Source organism: Helianthus annuus, chromosome 4, assembly GCF_002127325.2.
Source record: "Helianthus annuus cultivar XRQ/B chromosome 4, HanXRQr2.0-SUNRISE, whole genome shotgun sequence".
NCBI classification, from domain to species: domain Eukaryota; kingdom Viridiplantae; phylum Streptophyta; class Magnoliopsida; order Asterales; family Asteraceae; genus Helianthus; species Helianthus annuus.
In genome coordinates this window covers 70,794,323-70,812,492 of record NC_035436.2, presented here as the reverse complement: position 1 = coordinate 70,812,492, position 18,170 = coordinate 70,794,323, and the positions used below count along the sequence as shown (strand labels likewise).

The window sequence follows — 18,170 nt, the reverse complement described above, 5'->3', positions numbered from 1 at the left end:
CCGCTTTCGCTATCTATTATACTATTAAACTTGTATGCTCACCTTTACACTATGTGTATTGACCTCTATTTTAATGTATGTGGCAGGTGTTTAAGATGCTAGGATTGCTTGCTGTCATGGAATCAAGTCTAAGGGAGTCTAGAAACAAAACAATTAATTCATGAGTTGTCGGAACAACTTTTATTTGTCTTTGAGATACTTGTCTGTAATAATTAATTTGCTGGATATGTTATGGTATAGGACGTAACTTAAAAATACTTGGTAATATTAGTTGTTATGGATTTCTCCTGGACAATCTGCTTCGCTCAGTGCCTCACCCCGATGTGTCCGTCATCGATTGGGGTGTGACAAGATGGTGGTGGCAGTGGAGGAGGAGGAAGTGAAGGTGGTGATTGTGCCACATAAGCAGCCAAGTCAACAAATAACAAAGTTGTGTCCACGTCATCAGGCAGGTCAGCAAAAAACTAACTGGGCTATAACCCAGTTAGCAAAGGATCATTGGGGGCTAAAATCTTACAAGTTGGGATTGTTATAGGGAATTTTTGAAGTTGAGATTATTAGTGGCCAATTGGTGAAACTTCGGATTATTAAAATCCAATAACCCAATAAACAATAGTATAAGTGTAGTATATAATACGGTTATAACATAGATAGTATACTATAATAAACATGTACCAAACCTATACTACAGGATAAATTTTAAAAAATGTTTTTTGTTTAAAAAAATAAAAGAATTCTTTTTAAACATTATTAAAACTATGATTAAATGTATAAAAAATTGTAAAAAACCCAATGCAATACGACCCGTATTATAATACGGTTATAGTATAGTATAATAAACTATAGTATAAATGTAGTATATAATACAGTTATAACATAGATAGTATAGTATAATAAACATGTACCAAACCTATACCACATGATAAATTTTTAAAAATGTTTTTTGTTTAAAAAGTAAAAAAATTCTTTTATTAAACTTTGTTAAAACTATGATTAAATGTATAAAAAATTTGTAAAAAGTAAACAATGCAATGCGACCCGTATAAGTCTAGTTAGCCGCCAGACAAGGACTGGCACATGCATATTGACTTGACTTTTGAACCTATACGACTTGCATAGACCTATACGACACGTATTAAAAAAGTAAAGTATACAGATAGATTGGCTGGTTTGCCAATAGAATTCTCCGTAAATCTATACTATATAATAAAAGAAACCAACTTTTGGACACGTGTCATTTATTGGAGCCATCTATTTTTTAGTTTTCTCATCTCTATCTCCTACTTAATTATAATTTATATTAATTAAAAGCTAATTATAAAATAAAATTTAATATAAATCTAAACAATTCGTGTAGAAGATAATATAGTCTTTTAAAATATTTATTAGATTTCAAACTTATTTATCTTCAAATTAACAAAAAAAAAAAACGTACATTAAATATAAATTAATATAATGTAAAGAGATAAATGTCATTTTAGTCCCTGTGGTTTGTACCATTTTGTCAGTTTACTCCAAAAGTTTTATAATACACAGGGTACATAAAGATATAACAAGATATAACTTTTTACTGATTGGTATATAAAATTACATATGCTCCACCATACAATACATGAGGTTTTTAAAAATGTAACTTTTTCATTATTTAATATATAAAATTAAATTTACTCAACACATACAATACACGGGGTTCGTAAAGATATAATTTTTTTATTATTTAATATATAAAATTACATTTATTCAACACATGTAATAAATGAGATTTTTAAAGATATATTGTTTTACTATTTGGTATATAAAATTACATTTATTTAACCCGTGTAATAAACGAGGTTTTTAAAGATATTTTTTATTATTTGATATATAAAATTACATTTATTTAACCCGTGTATTACACGGGGTTCTAACCTAGTAAAGCAATAAAGTAATCATATGTGGTAAGAAGTCAAATAAATAAAATATATAATACAAAGACATTTTCATGCTAAATAAATTAAGAAATGAATAAAGTAAAACAACACTTGCAAGGAAGAAGAATCCGCGTTTGCCAGGAAATTCACTTCAACTTGAAAAAAATAAAATATTTCCGAGCATCCAATTGTCACTATGCTGTTGAAGGCGACGGCTGAGTTGTGTTGTTAGCCGTGTAAACAACGCTACTCATTTGAAAACTAGTAGACTCACTCAAACTATTTGATATCATTTTATTAAAGGTTCAGAATAAATTGAGCTTTAATGAGCTTTAGCCAGAGCACGAACCTCAAATTTATGAAATGAGCTTAAGCTCGAGATTTATTAGTTAGGCTAACTAGAAACGAGTTTGTTGATCATAAAAATAATAATATTCCTTTTATACTATGATGTATAAATACACATTAAATATTACTACATCTATATTATTATGATAAAAAGCTAAAAAATATAAATCATGTTACATATATAGTTACAATTATATATGAAAAACAATTAAATATATACATCAAAATATTTGTTCAATTTAAAATAACCAAGCTGAAGTAAACCTTGTAAAATTATACACAAGTTCACGTCTAGCTTTTAACATGAAGTTCTAAATGAACTGGGCTCAAACTCAATTAAATTAAATGAGTTGAACTCGAATTTAGTCGAACCCAAGGTCTCCACTCCTTTACCACTACTATGTATTGATTGCTAAAAAGTGAGAAGGAAACAACGGGTTAAATTAAAATTAGATTTTGTTTTGAGTGGATTTTTAGTAAGTCGGCTTAAAAAAAAAGGGTAATGCACGGTACCCCCGACCGCGGAAGAGATAACTCTTCCCAGGCCTCAACCCGACAATGTTTCCTGGCGGAAAAGTCCCCTACCTACTCAAGGGGCTGAAACATGTTTCGAACCCGAGACCTCTAGTGAGTCGGCTTAATTAAAAAAAAAGACTCAAATTCATATTAAACCAAAATAAATACTAATGGATCATGTTCTTTTCTCTTCACATCACTTTGCACTATAATCTCCAACTACAAGTCTGCAACAATGCAATGGTTGTTGTGGTAGTGGTTTTCTTTAGGAGAACAAGTTTGTTACAAGTTTGGTACTCTTCTCTTCGTTTAATTACTATGTGGATGACATGAACTGATTAGGTGGCAAACGCCCAACTTAAAAAGGGGGAGAACTTGAGTTTTAATTAGAGTTACTCGTTTATGAACATGAACTGATTAGGTGGCAAACGTCCATAGACGATGTGACGTAACTATTAAAATCCCCCATCCAATTTGGCAATATTTATCTGTTTCTTTTCGTATATGAAAACATGGGGATCTTTTTTTGAGTGATTTCCATGTTTATTTAGGAAGCCGATTTTAACTAGCCACTCAATTTATGTTTCCTATTTACAACGTGACTTGACGTATCAAGACTAGTCATATAAAACAGATTTTAATTAATATAATAATCTCACCTTTGAATTAGCATTTTGTTCTTAAATACTTTTATTTGTTTCCGCTCTACGTCATAACTTACATGTTTCTGTCAAGAAATTTACCGGTCGAAGACTCAACCGATCCTATACGTTATGGTTTAGAATAAAAATAAAAATAAAAAGTATTATATATTTATTTATTTATTTCCGCTCTACGTCATAACTTACATGTTTCTATCAAGAAATTTACCGGTGAAAGACTCAACCGATCCTATACGTTATGGTTTTGAATAAAAACAAAAAGAAAGTATTATATATTTATATTAGTCAATAAATCATATTTAAGGGAGTCCATCTTAATATACATATACATATATATACACACACATCTTCCCTCTCTCCTCCACCTTCATCTCTCTCTAACTCAACATACCAACATGGTGGCAACCAAGGGCGAAGGCGGTAGCGGTGGCAGCGGTGCCACGGTAGGCGGTCTAACCACCCTAATCCAACCGATAACCGCCGAGTGTTGCATGTGTGGCGATTTCGGCCTCTCCCAAGAGCTTTTCCGGTGCAAAATCTGCAAAAACCGATTCCAACACAAGTAATTCAATTCAAATTCATCATGTTTATTCACAAATATCACTTTTGATCATAACTTTTGAAGCTTACAAACTTCTTTTTTTGTAATTCAGATATTGCAGCAATCAGTACCCGAAAGCCGAGTTCTACAAAGCCTGCAATTGGTGCCTGGCTCCGAAACACGACTCGGGTAACTCATCGAACTCATCTTCGTCATGCCGGAACAATTCCGGCGATGATCACCGGAATCATTCCGGCAAGACCAAAAGAAGTATTCCTGTTCATAGAATTGGTCATGGGAGTTTGAGGGAAAGGAGGAAAGGATTGGATATCGAGTTGACGGGCACCGGTTTGATGAAGAAAGTACATGGATCGTCGCCGGAGGAGGAGTCTCCGGTGAGCACTGGCCGGAAAAGGGTGGTGGTGGAGGAGAAGAATCATGGAATGTTGAGAAAGTCAAAGTCAGCGAATCATCTAACAAGTGGTGGTGGGACCAAGACAAGACCGGTTTTTAGAAATAAGGTTAGAAGGTATAAATTATTAGATGAGGTTTCAAGCCAATGAGGTTATAATAAACTTATAAAATATAAAAATGTTTTGGTTGAATGGTTCTGCTTTATGCAGTAAAGGTTGTAATTTAGCATCTAAAATTTCAACTAGGTAGGTTTTATATGTGGGAAAATTACCAAAATATTATTGGTTAACCAAAAGTATTTGAAATCAGATATTGAATTTTAGTCGTTTACAAAAGTGCGGGCTAAGCATTAGCTGATATTCAAAAGAGTGTGATAAGCCTTAGCTGACTGACCGCTGACACAAAAATGACAGGCTAAATGTTGGTCGTCTCAACCGGCGAAGCAAGTGTGACGACTTCTACGTGACGAAAATGAGAGTTGACTATTTTGGAGAAGGCTTAATTCACATGTCTACTTTTGAAAAGTTTTGGTCTACCAACTAAGACTATTATAGCAAATATTCATTTAAATAGTTTTTGTTTTGAATGATAGTAGATTAACTGGTTAAGCATTCACGTCAACATTAAGTTCTTAACATAGAGTTTCGGGTTTGAAACCGAAGTACATACATATAGTACATCAAATTTCCATTTAAATGGTGAGTGTATCGATTCACATCTTAAAATATTTATAGTGTGTCATGATCTTTAATGCTTAAAAGGTAGGGGTGCTCCACTAGTGATGGAATTCCATCACTCACAACTTCTAATCAAGTTCCGTCATGTCATCGAGCATTATTCCATAACCAGTGATGGAATTTTGTGGAAATGCCATCACTAGTGATGAATTTTTTTACTTAAATATATAAATAAATATAACCATAAAATTTAAATAAATAAATATAACAATAAAGTTTAAAAAACTTAATAAACTATTGAAATGAAATTAATTGAAATATGAATTATATAATATAATTTTGATAAAATAATTAAATTTATATAACATTAAAATATAAAAAACAAAGAAAAAATGGCATTTTTTAAAAAGAAACGGGGCATTTTTTTAACTTTACATAAACTATATGGGAAAATATGAATATTTTCAATTTTATTTATGTCTTCTTCCTCCTCAAGAGACAAATACGCCGACAACCATCCCCTCTGACCAAAAATCAAGATCTCCGACCAAAAATCTAGCTCTCCGGCCAAAAATCCATCCTCTCCGACGAAGCAAAACCAACCACGTGGCTTAGGTAATTGATTTTGTTTTGTTTTACAATGCGTGATCACGAGCACACTTATAATTTTCCACGTGTGATAATGATGACTGACGGTGGTGTATAACGACAATCCACGCATGGTCTTTTGGTGATAAGGGGACGCCCCGTGTGGCCTTATGCCATTGTATAGATTCAAAATATTTGGACTTTCAAATTCTGATTTTAATAATTTGGGTTATACATAGTCGGGCACGATTAACTTGCTTAATAAATGTGTTTGATTAGATTTGCGTATGGATTGGAGTTTGTGTTGTGTAATCTCCTTAACCTAACACGAATTATCAACCGCAAGTATTACATTGATGTAACCCATATGTATATTAATTGCATTTTTATAAGCTATATTTGTTGAGTAGTCATAGTCTTATTCATCATGCTAAAACTCAATATTTTATAGTAATAATTTATTTAACACATCTAAACAACATCAAACCTAAAACAATTCTTTATTAAATTGATAAATTATCTTACAGTGCTAAACAACATTAAATAAATATATAAAAAAATCAGTACTTTAGATGAATGTGGGGTTAGATAGAGGCTCATGTGTGTTAGAGAGGATGTAGGAGGTTCAAATCTAGCCCAAAGAAATTTATTTAACTAAATGATGTAATGTATGGTGGAAGCAAGTTTTGCCCTAAAAATAACTTAAAGCTACTGCCACCAACTTTGCCTTGTTGATTTTGAATGAATATTTGCTCATTTTACATTGATTCACGATAAAACAGATTGTCGTTCGATTCCAAATTACCTATAGACTATAAGTCTATGAACAAAAATAGTATTAATTTATATGGTATGTGATGACGGGGGTAGCCCAAGACTAAATAAAATGATTTAGACACATTAAAGCCTAAAAGGTTAAAAGTTCGAAGGTTGAAAATCCGGGAGTTGAGATAAAGCAGTACGTGAACAGTAGAGAGTCACATCTCTGATTGCTTCACCAAACTCTCCAGCCACAAAAGTAGCGTGAGTCCACAGAGCACAGCCTTTTATCCACAGGTCAAAGGCTTCAACCCCCAAAAAGGGCAAAACCCCCACTGCAAGCATGTTCACTAGTCAAATAGCTTCCTCTTTGAGCGATGTCTTTCCCTATAAATTAGACACTTCATTTAGTGTGAAGGACATTCCGATTAGCTCTGATTCTTAGAGAATCTTTGGTCATCGTTCTCGAGTACTTGCTTCATGCAAGTCACTTTCTTTCACATTCAACACACACATTCTCTTTGTTCTTACATCCGAAACTGAGCACATCTCAGTGGAGGATCTCGAGCAAACAACAAAAACAAACTAGTGAACCTCTCTCCACGTCTTGCAAACGTGGGGGGACCCCACGACCTGCGTTAGGCAAAGTTGAACCCTTCAACCCTTTTGCCTAACCTGTCCAACTACTATCCTTGGTCTATTATTTGTTGCATCATCAAGTTGGCGCCCACCGTGGGGCTACGCCACTATTTTTCTCCAAAAGAACTAGTAGTGTAGCTCTTTTCTCTTGAAATTACCATGTCAGAAAGTGGATCCCCGGGAGAAGTGAATCAGGTTCCAAACACTTCTACCCTAGGTACTAGCCAAGCTCATGTGGCTATATCAACTTCTTTCTCGACACCAGGAAGCACTCCTGAGTTTCTCACTTTCAGCACTCCAACCCCGTCCAGATCAGGGGTCCCTTCCCCTAATATCGGTGTCTCCAGCACCCCATCACATGTTGAGCTTACTCCTGAGGGGGTCGCCAACAATTTTCTTGAGTTGAGGTCTCTCCTCAACCAATATGTGAGTAGGGAAAGGGACCAGAGAGTGAGGATTCGTTTAGATTATGACGAGCCGGAGCCAACACTATCTGCTGGACCCCCCCATCCCTCATTTTGCAAACTCACAACCTTTGGTGTCTAGGGATGAGACTGGTCCCAGTAATCCTCCTTCAAACCCTAACCCATATTTGTCCGCAAGGCCGAATCCTACAGCATATCCTCTTTTTTCGTCTCAACCAGCTACTAATGGTGCTCCTTTGGGCCATGAGCTGACCCTTGACCAGCTCCTACAGTCCCCAGCGACGAGTCTTCCACCCTCAACAACAACTTCATGGGAACAAGCTTTGTCCGTGCTCCCCTTGGCATGAAGTGCTGTCATGAGCACTCCCTTGGGAGTTAGTTGGCCAGTTGCACCCGGAAGCCTTCAAGGCTTTAACCTTATGCCCCAGATGATGGCTCAGATGATGGCCAACTTCCTGTGGCAGCACTTTATTAATCAGGTGCTAGCTACTCAAGGGAACAACAGTAGGAGCATACATAGACACTGGTACTGCCACCGAAATCATGTTTGAAAAGTTATTCAACTGTTTGAGCAATGAAGAATGTTCAAGGCTTCAACCCTCCGGTACCTCCATAAAAGGTATTGCCGATATACCCCTTAAGCCTTTAGGGCAACTGACACTTAATGTTTGTTTCAGCGAAGGTCAGAAGGAGAGAGTCCAACCACTCACTTTTGTGGTTATCAATATACCTTCAAACTATGATGTGATCATTGGAAGGCCGGGACAATATGCATTCTATATGGCTGTGTCAGTTGGCCATGGCACTGTCAAATTTCCTACCGAGAGGGGAATAGCAACCCTTCAACCTACTCAGGAGGCCTACATGGTTGAAGGTGACAGTTACAAAAGTGAAGAAGACAAGCAAAGGTTAATCATAAATCCTAAGTACCCTGAGCAGAGGATAAGGGTCAATCCAAACCTTTCACAAGAAACCCTCTCATATCTTGAAAAGTTGTTGACACATTATAATGATGTCTTTGCTTGGTGCTCGGAATATATGACAGGCATCCCTCGAAGCATTGCTGAACATGAGTTGAGAATACCACCTGATGTCAAGCCTGCTGTCCAAAAGAAACGAAGTCTAGCCCCTGAAAGAAGCTCGACTGCATGCCAAGAGGTTGAAAAGCTTGTGTTAGCCGACATCTTCCGAGAAGTTAAGTATCAATCCTGGGTTGCAAACCCGGTCATGGTTCGAAAGCCAGACAATTCTTGGAGAATGTGCATAGACTTCAAGGATCTTAACAAAGCTTGTCCGAAAGATTGTTACCCGTTACCAGAAATTGATCTCAAGGTTGACTCCTTCACCGGACCTTTCAAGTATTTTCTTGATGCTTATAAGGGTTACCATCAAATCCTCATGAAGGAAGAAGATGAAGAGAAAACCGCATTCCACACAGACAAAGGGATCTTTTGTTACCAAAAGATGCCTTTTGGCCTCAAAAACGCTGGAGTAACCTACCAACGCCTAGTTGACAAAGCCTTTGCATGTCAAATTGGTAGAAACACGGAGGCATATGTCGATGACTTGGTGATCAAAAGCAAAACGGAATACCAAATGCTTGATGACATCCAAGAAACCTTCAAGAACTTAAGGAAGGTCAACATGAAACTCAACCCCGAGAAATGCTCATTTGGGTTTGAGGAAGGAAAGTTCCTGGGGCATATTGTGGGAAAGCAAAGCATTAAGGCCAATCCAAACAAGGTGAAAGCTGTTCTTGAAACCAAACCACCGAGAAGCAAGAAGGAGGTTGAAAGTTTAAACGGGAAGCTTGCAGCCTTGAAGCGTTTTACCTCAAAATTGGCTGAAAGGTCTTTACCCTTCTTCAAAATACTCAAGGGTTGCTCCGATAAGAAGGACTTCAAATGGACTGAGGAGGCCGAAGAAGCCTTCAACCAGATGAAGCAACACTTAGCTTCCCTACTTGACATTGCATCCCCAGAAACAGGAGAATTAATCTTGGCTATACCTTTCAGTTGCTGAAGAAGCAATAAGTGCGGTCCTCACCATTGAACGAGACAAGGTTCAGGTACCCGTTTATTTGTTCAGCAAAACTCTAAAATTGGCTGAGATCAAATATCCTCCCTTGGAGAAACTTGCTCTAGCCCTAGTCCAAACAGCTAGAAGGCTTCGTAGGTATTTCCAAGCACACCCTATACAAGTGGTCACCGACCAACCTATTAAGAGTGTGCTTGAAAAACCAGAAAACTCGGGACGATTAGCCAAATGGGCAGTGGAACTAGGTGAACATAACATCACCTATGTCCCAAGAAAAGCCATCAAAGCCCACGTCTTGGCTGATTTTTTTGTAGAAGTCCCAAAGCAAACAATCACTGAAGTAAACACTGCTGCCACTGAACCCTCAGACCTTGAAGCCTGGAAGCTTCTTACTGACGGGGCTTCAAGCGTTGAAGGGTCAGGGGCTGGGCTCATTCTGATCAACCCCGAAGGGTTAGAATTCACATATGCTCTTCGCTTTGATTTTCAGACCACCAACAATGAAGCTGAATACGAAGCACTGATAGCCGGTTTAAGACTGGCTAAAGAAATGAAAGTCCAAAAGCTTGAAGTATTCACAGACTCGTTGCTGGTATTAAGCCAAGTGAATGATAGTTACATTGCAAAGGAGCCCAATATGAAAATGTACAAAGAAAATCAAAAGAATTGATGAACACCTTCCAAACATGTACCATCAAGCAAATTCCCAGGTCTCAAAACAAGAAAGCGGATGCCTTGAGTAAACTCGCATCTCTCACTTTTGCGCACCTTACCAAGAAGGTATTGGTAGAAGTGTTAAAGGCTCCGTCAATCGATGAGTTGGAAGTTCAAGATGTAATCACCGAGGAAGATCCAAATTGGATGACTCCAATCAAGAAATTCCTTAAAAATGGTGAATTACCTGATGATCAAACAGAGGCTGAAAGGGTTAAAATCAAAGCAAGGCAGTATGTACTACAAGGTGAAATCCTCTACAAAAAGGGATACCTTGCACCCTTGCTAAGATGTGTTGGTACCGAGCAAAGTCAGTATTTGGTCAAAGAGATTCATGAAGGTATATGCGGAGCTCATTTTGGAGCTAGATCGGTGGTTGCTAAACTTATGAACCTTGGGTATTTTTGGCCCTCCATGCACCGAGATACCACTGAGCAATTAAGGAAGTGTGATGCCTGCCAAATTCATGCACCAGTCCCGAAGAACCCCAAGCATGACCTTGTCTCGATAACCTCAGCATGGCCATTTCATAAATGGGGAATGGATATCGTTGGTCCATTCCCACAAGCCAAAGGTGGAGTAAAATTCTTATTGGTGGCCATAGATTATTTCACCAAGTGGCCTGAGGTTAAACCACTTGCAAAAATCACGGGCAAACAGGTCATTGACTTCGTTTGGGAAAACATTACTTGCCGTTATGGGCTGCTGGGAGTGCTTGTCACTGACGATGGAAAGCAATTTGCTGAGAAGCCTTTCAGCGTTTGGTGTAAAGAATTCAGAATCACTCAGGTTTTCAGCTCAGTGGCATATCCACAGTCAAATGGTCAAGTTGAAAGGATGAATCGAAGCATAGTTGAAGGAATCAAGGCCAGATTGGGAAGGTATGAAAACAATTGGCTTAAAGAATTGCCAAGTGTTCTATGGGCCATAAGAACAACCGAAAAAACAAGCCACAAAAGAACACCCTATAGCTTGGTATTTAGGTCTGAAGCCGTGATTCCAGCTGAAGTAGGAGTTGTAACGCAACGAACTGTCAACATGGATCTCGAAACAAACCAAAAAGAGACCATGTTGAACTTACAACTCGTAGAGGAAACACGAGACCAAGCCGCAATTCAAGAGGCCAAATATAAACAACGAATGGAAGCCTACTATAACGAAAGAGTCAAAAATGAACGTTTCAAGCCAGGAGACTTGGTTCTTAGAAACAATGAAGCTAGTAAAAAAGAGAACCAAGGAAAGCTTGGCCCAAAATGGGAAGGCCCATATACCATCCTTGAAGCACATAAGGGTGGATCTTACAAGCTTGCAGACTCAGAGGGTAAAAGGCTTCCAAGACACTGGAATGGAAAAACCTTGAAAAGGTTCCATGTTTAAACAAGGAAGATTGGTTCGTATTTCACAAGTTGTATCTCAAGAGTTGCACTATGAACACCTTTTGTAAAAACAATATCTCTTGAATGAATGAAGTTGTTTTATCAAATTTGTCTTTCTATCCCAAGAGCAGGTTGAGAACCTAGCAAGAAACTCCATGGCAAGGGCCATGTAAGGGGATGAGCTCCCAGGCCACATCGCTCAATAGGTTCAAGGGTTGAATGGACCTATATAAGGGGTGAGTTCCTAAATCAATACAACTCCATGAGACTTGCTATTAAAAACAAAATTGTCTCATAGACGGGTTTAAACAGCCTACACCAAATGTTCTTTGAGCCTTAGAAAAAATAATCAACAAACAGGCTTACAAAATCAAATGAAAACAAGAAAATAAATAGGATAGGTGCCATGTCTTCTAATTAAAATACCAAGGCTAAGTGACTGCAACACTGAACCCTTTAAGGTATAAAAAACATAAAGGCAACACAAACTCGACAAAGACAAAGCTAAAAGAAAAAGAAATAACCAAAGGAATAATGCAACCACTTGAATGAAAAGTAAAACCAAAGATACAAACCAAGCCACGTCACAAAACTAAGAAGCCTTAAAGGCTTCAAGCTATATATGTGACAATCAGAAGCCTTAAAGGTTTCAACCTATATACAGGATAGCCAGAAAGCTTGAAGGCTTGAAGCCAACCAAGCTGCCTTAACAAAATAGGCATAAGCATAAAAAACACAACACAAGACAAATAGTTAAACATAATAGCATAATAAAGGAAGCCTTAGAAACTTCCAAACATCCAAGAAAAGTTAGAACAAGCCCTAGTGACTTGTAAACTTAGAAATTGTTCAAACGACCATACAGGCCTAACCACAACCACATATCAAGAACCTTAAGGGTTCCTGTAAAACCTAATATTGTTTTAGTTAACATACAAACCACAAATTGTTTTCAAAGGTGCTAAGAAAGCTACGAATGTCCATCAAGCATCAGCAGGAGGCTTGGAATCCCCGGAACTTTCACCTTTAACCTTCTTTGCTTTCTTTGACTTCTTAGCTTTCACACCACCATCACCACCTACTGCTGAAGCCTCCAAGCTTGCATCCTTCGAAGCATCAGGCCCTCCCGAAAGGGTGTCATCACTATCTCCCGAGTAAGATCATTTTCTTGAAAGGGAACCCAGGACTTCAGCACAGACTTTTTCATTATGGCCCTCCAGTTTTAGCTCCTGCAAGACAGTAAGAGGCTTACCAAAACAAGTAGAAACTTGGTTGACATACGGGTAGGTCAGCCTCTCCATCTGTTCAACAGAACTTTTGAAGACCTCAGAAGCTTCAGGACGAAATAAGGGAGACTTTTCCAAAGGGTGCCCGGATTCAGGAAGCTTGTAACCAGCGATGAGACCTTGATGTTTCCCAAGTTGAGCAATTTAGTGTAAACTTCACCAAGAGCAGAATTGAACTCATTGGAGTGAAGAAGGTAAGTAACAACTTGCTGGAAACCTTGCTCAATTAACCATTGGTTATCACTGGTAGCTCGAGCAACCAAAGCTTTTAAGCGTTCCTTCTATTCATCAAAGGCTTTATGCTGAACAGACAAAGGCTCCCTATCAGCCTTTACCTTCAACCGATCGGCCTCAAAGCTTTTCTTAAGATCACCCAACTCAATTTCATACCTTCTAGTCAACTCACCAACCTTTTTGACCCAGGCCTCTTCTTTCTCAGCAAACCCACCTATCTCTTTCTTCATTGCAGCCATTGAAGATTTCATTTTCTCTTTCTTCTTAGAAAATTCTTTATACTCATGCATCCTCTTACGAAAACGAGCAACTCCCTGAGTAAGCATGGCAGCAGGGTTGCAAGTACTCAAAATCATACGGGACAACATCATGTCATCATCCATCTCAGCAATTGTAACACCCCGAAAATGGGTTTGGTAATCAAACCACGTTAATACTAAAAGACGGGTAAAGTGCCGTTAGTGGTAAAATTTACCCGGTGAATATTAGGATTTTTAAATAAATAAATCTAATGGTAAACAAAAAGGGGTGAAAGAATGTTTATGAGAAAATAAAGTTACGAGAGGCCCGAGTTAACGGGACTTAAAATAACACGGGTTATAACTTCCCTGAAACCCATCAAGTAACTAGGAATATCAACCTAGTTAAATATATGCCTTAAAATAATGAAGGAACTTGTAATAGCTAACCCATTTATAAAACCCTTAAACTTTGAGGGACTAAAAGTGGGCAATTGGAAAGATGTTTAATTAAAAGCTTATAAAAAAATAATACAAAAACACACACATGGGTGTGTGTGGTCGACCGACCAGGAGCCAGAGAAAAGGGGGATGAACCCTAGTTCATCAAATCTTTAAAATTGAAGATCAATTCAAGACCCAAATCGATGCATGAACATGAATAAACGATCACCAAGTCGAGGGGATCGTAAGGTATGTCGAATTTTTAATATTTATGAAGTTGTGAAAATTAGTTAACTTTGCATGATACGATCTATTAATGAATCGTAGAGGCTATGGCCGAATTAATGATGTATGATTGCTTAGGAACAAACCCTAAGTAGAAATTTGAAGTAAAATTGTTATGATTTGAATAAATTGATGATTTACCACACTTAGACAAGTGAGTTTTGATTAAGTAGTGAAGATGATGATATACACATGTTTAAAATCATCATACTTGATAGTAGAAATAAGCACTTGTACAAATTACATGATTTAGTACTTGTTCTTGCATGATAGAAAAATGGGTTTTGATGATTTAATGAAATTGATGTTGTATTGGTGTTTATAAACATTATACTAACTCATATGAATGAACTACTTGAAGGAAATAGAGATTTTGTTAAGAGTTCATAATTGATTAAAAGTGGGTATTGACACAAGAATTAAACTCTTGACTTATGATTTAGTTCAATAAGAAAAGTAGTCAAAGATTCATAAGGTGTGAAAATCATGATCTAGAATGATTATTCTAACAACCTTGTGAATAATGAATGATAGTTGGCGCTTAACAAGCTAGGTGAAGCTTGGGGACAAAGCGGGTCGATCGAAGCAAGTATGAAAAGAAAAGCGTAATTTGGATGTGAGGTAAGTGGAACTTACACTTTTTGTAGAATATGTGTTTGTTTTAAAAGTTTCTTATACGATTAAGTCATGAACAAATAGGTAAAAGTTGAAACATAAAACAACACTAAGCGACATAAGTCATGTCAGGCTAAATGCGTAAAAAAAGGGTTTAAGAGACATAGCTAAAGATGTGAGGAATCTGAATTTAGTTATTTAATGAAATGGTAAATAGATACCATTCCAATATAAACGCAAAGTGTTTAATCGTTTAGACCAAACGGGTCAAATGGTAATTGTAAGACCCTTGTTTAAGAGGACGAGATTTAATAATAAATTACATGATTTTCATACTAAATCTGAGTTTACAAAAAAAGTTTTCATGTTTGTAGACCAAACATATTCATGATACGTACAAAACAAGTTTTAAAGTAACACCTACTAGTCAACTACCGACTAGTTTAAACATTCAAAACGTGGTTAACAATTCATTTACAACATATCATTGTCTAGACAAAGTTTAGTTTAACGCGAAAGCTTAAAAAATTATTGTTCGGTTCTTGAAAGCATGCTTGATCACCATCCGGAATGTCCACATTTTTACCTAGAGTCAAAACCACTTAGAAAGTTAGTATTGACATGATTGTAATGCATATAAATAAGTCCTAGTATCAAACCATCGAAATAAAAATAAAATTTTGATTTTGATCCTGTTGCGTGTCGCGACAGGTCTTCGCGTGGCGCGGGAGGCCCCGCGTGTCGCGCCAGAGTCTCGTGCTCCCCTTGCGTGGCGCGGGGGAGTACGTTTTCCAACAGGCCCGGTTACTGGACCTGCATTTTACCCAGCTCCGGAAATTTCCCCAAAATCTAACTTTAAATCCTTATAACTTTTTACTCGGTTATCCGTTTTAGGTGGTTCTTTTTCCTATGCGTCCGTAATAAAATTTCGGAGCCAACCACATAAATTTCATGATATAAGAACCGAATTACGAGTACACGGTTTACAAAATCCTTGTTTTATTTATTCGACCCATTAGCTATATGTGTCTATTACCAATTTCTCATTCTAAATCCTTTTTGATGTAATTACCCAAGTTCCCGGGCTTATAAATCTTGGTGTATTTATCCCCAACACTAACAAGATATGATACTCTCAAGTCTTTTAACACGAGATTATCTCACAAGCAGACTTTGACCCGTTTGGTTGTGTAGTGAAAACCATCACTTCATTGACAAATAAAACTACCTCTAACCTTTATATTGACACGTTTGACTACCGAGTGAACTTCGTCACTTCAATGACGCATCAAACATGTATGTTGCACTAATCGATACTAGCAACTTATGAGACTCATTAGTTCCTTTATTCATGATTATTTCAATGCATAATCTTAACCAGTTTGGTTGTCGAGTGCAAGCCATCACTTCAATGACAAGCCAACTACTTCCAACCTTTATATTGACCCGTTTGATTGCCGAGTGAACTTCGTCACTTCAATGACACATCAAACGCGTAATTTATACTATGACACTATTTGTACACTAATACCAAATTTATATGCATAATGTAACGGGACTCAAGTCGCGTACCTTTCAAGCACCCCTTTCAAGCGCGCGTCACCACCGGCTTGTCCACTTGATGCTCCGGTTTCTTTTCCTATAGAGTTCAATCACAAACCCGTTTAGAACTCTTTTGTTTTCATAATTCGCATAACTTGCCATAACCATACAAACACGCATTTTAGTTTAAATTTCCAGTTTTAACCCTCTTTTAGGCATTTTCACAAACACCTTAAGGGCATAATTCTTCACAATTTATAATGAAGTTCAACACTTGTTATTTAGCCTAGATAAATATCAATTTTGGCTAATTCACATAAATTTTCATATTACTAAATCTACACTTGTTTCATAGAATTGAATTTATACTAAGATAACATCAAAATTCCTAATGTTCATCATACTTCTACAAACCCATTTATCACCTTCATTGGTGATTAAGGATTTCACAAGAATTAAGCAAGATTTCAGCAAGTAATTGACTAGGGTTTATCCCTAGACACTATATCATTCAAAACAACTAACATGCAACATCAAATCCTGAATTACATGAATTCACTCAGAAATTTGGGTGAAGATTTTGCATAGAAATTACATACCTCATGACCCCTTTTTAGAGGAGATCACAATTCCGTGCTTGAAAATCGATTTGGAACTGATTTGAAGCCCCAATTTGATCAATTAGCACAAGTTAGGGTTTTGTGGGGGAGCTCCTGATCGCCCCTGTTGTTTGATCGACCAGACACACCTTTGGGTGTGTTTGCTGTGTGTTATTTTGTTTTAATTCAATTAAGTTTCAAGTTCTACACATAAGCCCCTCAACTTTCATTTGGTTTATAATTTAGGCTTTTTAATTCATTCTTGTGTTACTACAAAACTCCTAACTAACTGGGTTATTTATCCTAGTTAGTTTATTCTTGTTTATTTTACACTTTATAATTCTAATATAAAGTTTTATATTTTCGGGGTGTTACAAGTCCACCCCCCTAAAAGGGTTTCGTCCCCGAAACCGAAATACGTACCAAATAGTGTAAGGTAGAGCCGTTGCATCTCCTCTTCGGACTCCCAAGTGGTATCCGAACCCTTCCTGTGTTCCCATTTAACCTTCACTTGGTTGATCTTTTTGTTTCTCAAACTCTTCACTTTACGATCTAAAATCGCAATTGGCTTTACTGCGTAGTTGAGACTGTTATCCACCTCGATATCATCGTAGTGGATACGAGCAGTTTCGTCTGCTAAACATTTTCGGAGATGTGACACATGGAATGTGCTATGTATCCCACTCAACTCCTCGGGCAGTTCGAGACGGTATGCTACCTTACCAACTCGTTCAACGATTTCGAATGGCCCAATAAATCTTGGGCTCAATTTTCCTCTTTTTCTAAACCGAATTATTCCCTTCCACGGCGATACCTTCAACATTACCCTACCGCCTACTTGAAATTCAATTGGCCTCCTTCGTTTATCCGCATACGACTTTTGTCGATCCTGAGCTGCTTTTAAGTGAGTTCAGACCAAGTCGATTTTCTCATTCGTAGTTCGGATTACATCGGTATGAGCTAGTCCTCGTGGACCGACTTCTCCCCAACACACCGGGGTTCGGCACTTTCTACCATATAACATCTCATACGGGGCCATTCTTATGCTCGCATGATAGCTGTTGTATATGAAAATTCGACCAAGGGTAGATAGACATCCCAGCTACCTCTGAAGTCAATAATGCAAGCCCGCAACAAATCCTCCAACGTTTGTATTGTTCTTTCGCTTTGCCCATCCATTTGTGGATGGTAAGCAGTGCTAATGAACAGTTTAGTTCTCATTTATTCTTGGAATTCATGCCAAAAGTTTGAGGTAAACCGAGTATCTCTATCAGACACAATGGATATCGGTACCCCATGACGTGCCACGATTTCATTGGT

At 37.4% G+C, this 18,170-nt stretch overlaps 1 protein-coding gene across 2 annotated transcripts; it reads left to right on the top strand.

The window, feature by feature from the left end:
• Positions 1-3,754: 3,754 nt before the first annotated feature.
• LOC110936569 lies at positions 3,755-4,949 on the top strand. 2 transcript variants are annotated; one of them, XM_022178978.2, is made up of 3 exons: positions 3,755-3,998; positions 4,090-4,498; positions 4,805-4,949. In XM_022178978.2, the coding sequence occupies exons 1-3, from the start codon at positions 3,832-3,834 to the stop codon at positions 4,841-4,843; spliced, it is 615 nt and encodes a 204-aa protein (XP_022034670.1). In that variant the 5' UTR covers positions 3,755-3,831; the 3' UTR covers positions 4,844-4,949. The 2 variants fall into 2 exon arrangements, with proteins under 2 accessions (XP_022034670.1, XP_022034669.1); XM_022178977.2 differs by lacking the exon at positions 4,805-4,949 and having other exon boundaries at positions 3,756-3,998; positions 4,090-4,719.
• Positions 4,950-18,170: the final 13,221 nt, after the last annotated feature.